The sequence below is a fragment of the Tupaia chinensis genome, unplaced genomic scaffold, assembly GCF_000334495.1.
Source record: "Tupaia chinensis unplaced genomic scaffold, TupChi_1.0 Scaffold144171_1, whole genome shotgun sequence".
Taxonomy (NCBI): domain Eukaryota; kingdom Metazoa; phylum Chordata; class Mammalia; order Scandentia; family Tupaiidae; genus Tupaia; species Tupaia belangeri.
This window is the reverse complement of record NW_006204027.1, coordinates 894,322-901,135: the sequence shown is the minus strand read 5'-3', so window position 1 is coordinate 901,135 and position 6,814 is coordinate 894,322. Positions and strand designations below refer to the sequence as shown.

Here is a 6,814-nt window from a genome sequence, read left to right as displayed (position 1 = left end):
AGCGTTCTGGGGTGCAGGGGGCTAACCTGTGGTGTGGGTGGCAGCGTTCTGGGGGGCAGGGGGCTGACCTGTGTGGGTGCGTGCGTGCCGCTGGAGCTCGTCACTCCGCGTGAACCTCTTTCCACAGAAGAACCAGTTGCAGACGAAGGGCCGCTCGCCGGTGTGCAGGCGCACGTGGGCCCGCAGCAGGGACGTCTTGCGGAACGTCTTGCCACAGTCGGGGATGTGGCACACGTGCTTCTTCTTGCCTTGCTCTCCAGACCTGAGGTGGGGTTGAGCGGGAGGAGGAGAGGGAGGGGGAGGGAACAGGGAGGGAATGGGCGGAACAGGAGTGAGGTTGTGGGTCGGCTCAGAGAGCACAGGAAAAGAGGGAGGCAAGGTGGCATGAGCCTCCTCTCCCCCTCCTCTCCCCCGCTCGGCATGGCCCTGGCGGCTCACAGCTCTGGGTGCCTTTCCCCAGGAGGGGCTTGGGGAACATGGCATGTGCCAGTCTGGCAGCCTGGCCCCTCTCCTCGAAATACCTCTTGTCTCCGTCCTTGCAGTTGGGACACGTGCAGGCCATGCGGCGCCGCTTCTCGCCGGGCTGGGTCTCTCCGGCCAGGGCCTGCTCCATCTGCAGCTGGATCTGGGTGGGACTCAGCCCGCTGATGGTCAGGTTGTTCCCCGAAACGTTCTGCACCGTCAGCTGCTGCTGCCCTGTGAGGATGAGGAGGCTCAGGGTGAGGAAGCCTGACACCTGGGGTCAGCCCCTCTATGCTGCATGTGACAAGGATGGTAATCACAGCAGCTAATGTCCTTTTTATTTTTTTTTTAAAGAATTATTTATTTATTTATTAGTATTTTTAATATTCCCCAGGGCACGTGTGTTCACAGAAAGAGACAGAGAGAGGGAAAGCTGCCAGGACTAAGACTCAAACCACGATCAGCCATGTGGGAGTCCAGTGCCTTAACCACCATGCCACCTGCTGGCTCCAGCAGCTAATATCTTTCGAAAGCCAGTTATATTCCAGATACCATTTTAGACACCTTATATGTATTCATTCATCTAATCTCCGCAACCCTTTGAAATAGATACTGCTGGGGCCAGCAGGTGGTGTGGTGGTTGGAGGCGCTGGACTCCCACATAGAAGACTGCTGTTCAAGTCCCAGACCTGGCAGCTTGCTTTCTCACTTTCCCCCTCTCTCTTGCTCTGTCCCTCTCTAGTCAAATGAAAATAAATAAAGTTAAATAAAATAATTCCTTAAAAGGTAAAAAAAAAAAAAAAGAAATAGGTACTATGACCCCCATTTCACAGATGGAGGGACTGAGGCTCAGTAGGTCATACGTCTAGTAAATGGCGAACCTGGAGCTGAACCCAAGCAGTCTATTTCAGAATCAGTGCCCTTAGCACCATCTACACAGACAAAATCAGCTGTGAGACACTGCCCACATTTCAACTGGGAAGGGTCTCGTCTTGGGGGGTTTCTTCCCAAATGTCCTCCAGCCTCAGGCCCTCAAGAGATACCAACTCTGCTTTTAGAAAAGTCTCTAGGAATTTTTATTAATAAGAGTGAGGAAATAATCCTTTAGGCTTGGGGGAAACGTCAGGTCATCTAGACAAGACGCTTTGTCTTCCCCTCTTGGGGTCACCTTGGGGTCTTCCTTCTTGGGGTCATTCATGAAGTGCCATAAATATACTCATTAAGGATGAGGAGAGGAGATGGAGAGAGCGCCGACTACCTTGAAAATCACCCTTCATCCAGGTAAAGAAGGCAAGGACCTGTTTTTGCTAGGTAGCTGCGCCTTTGCCTGGGATTATTTGCAAGGCTGCTCTCAGTGTAAACATCACCACTGAACTGAAATGTGTCGACGCAATGTATCCCCGCTGCCCCAGGCTCCCTCCTCTTCCAACCTTAACTCCAGGCTTTCTCCTCTAAGAAGCCTTCCTTGAAGTTCCTTAACCCAGCAGATCTCCCCTTAGCATCTGTCATCCGTCTGTATCAACTACTCCGCATTTGTACGTTAGTTGGAACGTTTTCCTGAAGACCTCTATTTTCGCCATCAGGGTCCAGGTCTTCAGCTGTCCGATAGGGACGTGTGTCTAAAACTATCTCACAGCACTGCTGTAAGGGGTACGTGGGGAGCTACACACAGAGGTGTTCTAAAGCTGAGAGGGACCCATGAGGGCAGTAGCCTCGCCGCGGTTACTGGGAATTCAGGGGCAGACCCACAGTTCCCATGGGCCAGCAACACAGACACTGCTGTTGGCACCCTGCAAGGGGCCTCCCCTCACCGCCGGTGTTGGTGATGGTGACAGGCACGCCCTGGACCTGGACGCCGTTGATGTTAATGGTCTGCATCGCTTGGGCAGCGGCTGCCAGCTGGGCTGCGTTCAGGCTGATGATGCTCCCAGCGGGGGCAATCTTTGGCAGAGGACGCTCTTTTCGGAGAATCGCAGCTGAGTGTTTTTTGCTGGTCCCGCTCAGATGGGTAGTACGGGATGCGGGGCTGCTGCAGGTGGTGGTAGAGGTGGTCACAGCTGTTGCCGGGGGACTGTCCTGGACAAGAACCGTCTGCACCTCCCCAGAAGGCGTGCGGAAGTAGACCTGGGAAGAGCCAGAGAGAAAGTGTATACCTGATCAGGTCTTCTTGTCACAGAGGACTTACTGGGGCCAGTGAGGACACCTGAATAAGGTTCTGAATTAGTGGTGTATTCCATCGCGTTTCCTGGGTGTGACTGTTATACTGTGGTATGTAGAACATCCTACGTATAGAATTCAAGCATTCGGAAGTGACGGTGGGATGATGCTGGCAACTTAACGTTCAAATAATTTAGGAGAAAAATGTTTGTAAAGAAAAATCCTGCTTGTGATTTTGACTGAAGTTATTTTTATTTTTGAAAATTTGCTATAGAGGGGGCTGGCAGGTGGTGTGGTGGTTAAAAGCGCCGGACTCCCACATGGCTGACCACGGTTTAAGTCCTGGATCTAGTGGCTTGCTTTCTCACTTTCCTTCTCTCTCTCTTGTCAAATTGGAGAATAATAATAATAATAAATAAAGTTAAATAAAATAATTATTTAAAAAAATTTGCTAGGGACCAGCAGGTGGCGTGATGGTTAAGGCGCTGGACACTCCCACATGGCCAACCACGGTTCAAGTCCCAGACCTGGTGGCTTGCTTTCTCACTTTCTGTCTCTCTCTGGCCAAATTAAAATAAATGAATAAATCAAACTAAATTTAAAAAAAAAAACAATCTGCTATAGGGCGTGTGCACTTGCTGGCTTGCTGGAGAGAGAGAATATGAGAAAGCACCCCCAGTGAGGAGTGGCCAACCATAATCCCTTTCTATGTAAACGTGCCCTGAGTGTTTTTTAAATTTATTTTAAAAATTTTATTCATTGTCATTATTTATTTATTTATTTTCGCTATAGGTCACGTGCGCTTGCCAGACAGACAGAGAGAGACATAGAGCCAGAAAGCGAGAAATCACCCCCCCAGGGGGGATGGTCACACCACAATCCCTTCTCCTCCATTCTCGGGATCTTGGGCACGCACGCACACGCGCCCGGCATGAGTTCTAAGTCACCGGGTCCGGGACGCAAACCGCGGTCGACTACGTGGGAATCCAGCGACATAGCCATTACGCTAACTGCTGGTTCCCAATTTTATTTTATTTTTTAACAAATTATTTTATTCAATTTTATTCATTCATTCATTTATCTTAATTTGACCAGAGAGAGACACACAGAGAGAAAGAGGAAAGTGAGAAAGCAAGCCACCAGGTCCAGGACTTGAACCATGGTCAGCCATGTGGGAATGTCCAGTGCCTTAACCACCATGCCATCTGCCGGTCCCCTTGATTTGATTTTAACTGAAGTTGACCAGAGACAGAGAGAGAGAAGGAAAGCAAGATGCAAGTTGCCAGGTCCAGGCCTCAAACCATGGTCACCCATGTGGAAGTCCAGTCACCTTAACCACCATGCCAACTGCCAGCCCTACCCTGAGTGTTTTTCAAGACTTCAAGTCCGGGACTTGAACTGTCCAGTCATGTGAGATTCAGCTGCCTTCACCACCATGGCACCTACTGGCCCCAGATTGGAGTTATTTTAATTTCTGGATTATTTAGGACTGTATTTCTCAGTTAAAGAAAACAGATTTCATATCATCTCTTAATAAATAAACAAATTTTATTCCTAGTCTTTTGATATGTGTCTCTTTTATGAATCAGTGCTATTTTGTATCAGTTTTTCTTCATTTTCTTTTTTATTCTCCAGTCTGAAAGTTTAACCACTTTTGGGACCAGCAATTAGCATAATGGCTATGTCGCTGGACTTCCACGTAGCTGACCGCGGTTCAAGTCCTGGAACCGGTGGCTTAAAACTCATGCCGAGCGCGTGTGCATGCGTGCCCAAGATCCTGGGAGGAGAATGGCGGAGAAGGGATTGCGGCGTGGCCATCCCCCCTGGGGGGCGGTTTCTCGCTTTCTGTCTCTATGTCTCTCTCTGTCTGGCTGGCGAGCGCACGCACCCTATAGCAAAAAACCTCTCAAAAAAAAAAAAAAAGAAAAGAAAGAAAGTTTAACCACTTTTTATGGTAAAGAGCCAGGTAGTGAACAATTTAGGCTTTGTGGGCCACATGGTGTCTGCTCAGCAACTTGACCCTGCTGCTCTAGTGCAGATGTAGCACAATGGGTATCTGCGTTCCAATCACACTTTAGCTACAAGTGATTTGGCCAGATCTGACCTGAAGGCCCAGGACTGCCAATCCCTGATATAGAATATGGTATGGTAGTTAAGGCGGCTGGATCCCACATGGCCAACTGTACAGTTTGAATCCTAGACCTGGCAGCTTGAAAAACACGCTGGTTTGGGATCAGCAGACAGTGTAATGGTTATGTCACTAGACTCCCATGTAGTTGACGGTGGTTCGAGTCCTGAACCTGGTGACTTAAAACACACCAGGCACATGTACTTGCATGTCCAAGATCCTGAGAAGAGAATAAAGAAGGCATTGTGGTGTGGCCATCCCCTCTGGGGGGTGATTTCTTGCTTTCTGTCTCTGCCTCTGGCAAGTGCACATGCCCTGTAGCAAAGTTGGGCACAACTGCATGCATGCCCAAAATCCCAAGAGGAGAAAGGAGGAGAAGGGACTATAGCATGGCCATCCTGTTGGGACGTGCTTTCTCACTTTACTTCTTCCTCTTTCCAGCAAGTGCATACACCCTATAGCAAATTTCAAAAGTGTGCATCCTTTATTCACTTTTAAGAATGTATTTAGTTATAAGATTGTAAATAACCTAGACATATAGTTAACAACGGATTCATTATATAATAATCAGCACATTGGGATAATGGAAAACTATCTATTGGGTTATCAGAAAAGTCATGATGCATTTTTGCATAGAAAAACATAGAGGGACCAGCAGTGACATGGTGGTTGGGGCACTGGATTACAACATGGCCGACCATGGTTTGAGTCCCAGACCTGGTTGCTTGCTTTCTATCTCTCTCTCTCATGACCACATGTGCCTGTGGAAAATTTAAAATAAGGGACCAGCAGAAGGTGGAATGGTTACATTGTTGGACCCCCACATGGACCCAGCAGCTTAAGACTCACACATGCATGCATGCCCAAAATCCCAAGAGAATGGATGGGAAGGGATTACAGCGTGGCCATCCCCTATTGGGGGTGATTTCTCACTTTCTGTCTCTCTGGTGAGTGCACGTGCCCCATAGCAAAATCTCTCTCAAAAAAAAAGAACTTAATAATAAATTAAATTAAATAACTATTTTTAATAGAAAAATATGTCATGACTTTTCTGACAATCCAGTAGTAATTTGAAAACAGCAAAACTAAGGGCCAGCAGGTAGCATGGTGGTTAAGGTGCTGGCCTCCCACACAGCCAACCACAGCTCAAGTCCTGGACCTGGTAGCTTGCTTTCTCACTTTCTCTCTCTTGCTGTCTTTCACTCTGTACCTCTCTGGTCAAATTAAAATAAATAAGTAAATAAATAAATGAAGTTAAATAAAAATAATTATTTTAAAAATATATGCTATTATTCTGTTCATATAATTCTAGAAAATGCTTTTGCACATAACGATATGTTATAGTTATCTTTTCATAATAATCTGTTTATTTATCTGCTTGGTTCTTTCAAATGCTGAACTCTAAAGACCTTGAGACAAGGATTTAAGTACAATTACTTTACATGAGAAGTGATCCCAGAAAACACTGGTAGAGAAATGGGGAAGTGAGATAAGGAAGAGGGGGGATGCTATCTAATAGAGGATGTTTTACCAAGCAAGTCAACATTGTAGGTAACCAGAGCTCCCACAGAGGAACTCGAGGAGCCAATGTACTTACTACAAGATTGTAGAAAACTTCTATCTAGAGAGAGCTGGAGTATTTATCCACCCACTCCCATCTGCCATTGACTGAGGTCTGCCTCAGAAGTCATTAATTCCTAGTACTTTTAGCCTGCCATCGCCTGGACAGGGAGGGCTCTAGTGGCCAGAAAATGCCTTTAGTCAAGGAGATGTGGGTGCTAGAAGTCGGAAGTCTGTTGGCATACATAGACATGGTCAGTCCCAGGTTGTATGGGTGGGGCACTGATAGAGTCTGCTACAGAACACATGTGCCTCCATTCATTAAATCATTTCCCATGTAAGATTTCAATAGGTGGGACCAGCAGTTAACGTAATGGCTATGTTGCTGGACTCCCATGTAGTTGACCTCGGTTCGAGTCCTGGACCCGGTGACTTAAACTCATGCCAGGCATGTGTGCATGTGTGACCAAGATCCTGAGAGGAGAATGGAGGAGAAGGGATTGCAGC

The 6,814-nt window shown here is 47.4% G+C and overlaps 1 protein-coding gene and 1 long non-coding RNA gene across 4 annotated transcripts in view; one reads left to right on the top strand and one right to left on the bottom strand.

Annotated features, from left to right (window-relative positions):
* Positions 1–6,814, top strand: part of LOC102470575 (uncharacterized) — a 50,557-nt gene that overhangs the window by 9,760 nt on the left and 33,983 nt on the right. The window lies entirely within an intron of this gene.
* SP2 (Sp2 transcription factor) overlaps positions 1–6,814 on the bottom strand; it is a 41,721-nt gene that overhangs the window by 2,500 nt on the left and 32,407 nt on the right. For both annotated transcript variants that reach the window (XM_006166100.3, XM_027767312.1), the window contains exons 4-6: positions 2,274–2,586; positions 522–696; positions 69–262 (exon numbers count right to left, since the gene is read on the bottom strand). In XM_006166100.3, coding sequence (XP_006166162.1) covers positions 69–262; positions 522–696; positions 2,274–2,586 — 682 coding nt within the window. The remainder of the gene's footprint in view (positions 1–68; positions 263–521; positions 697–2,273; positions 2,587–6,814) is intronic.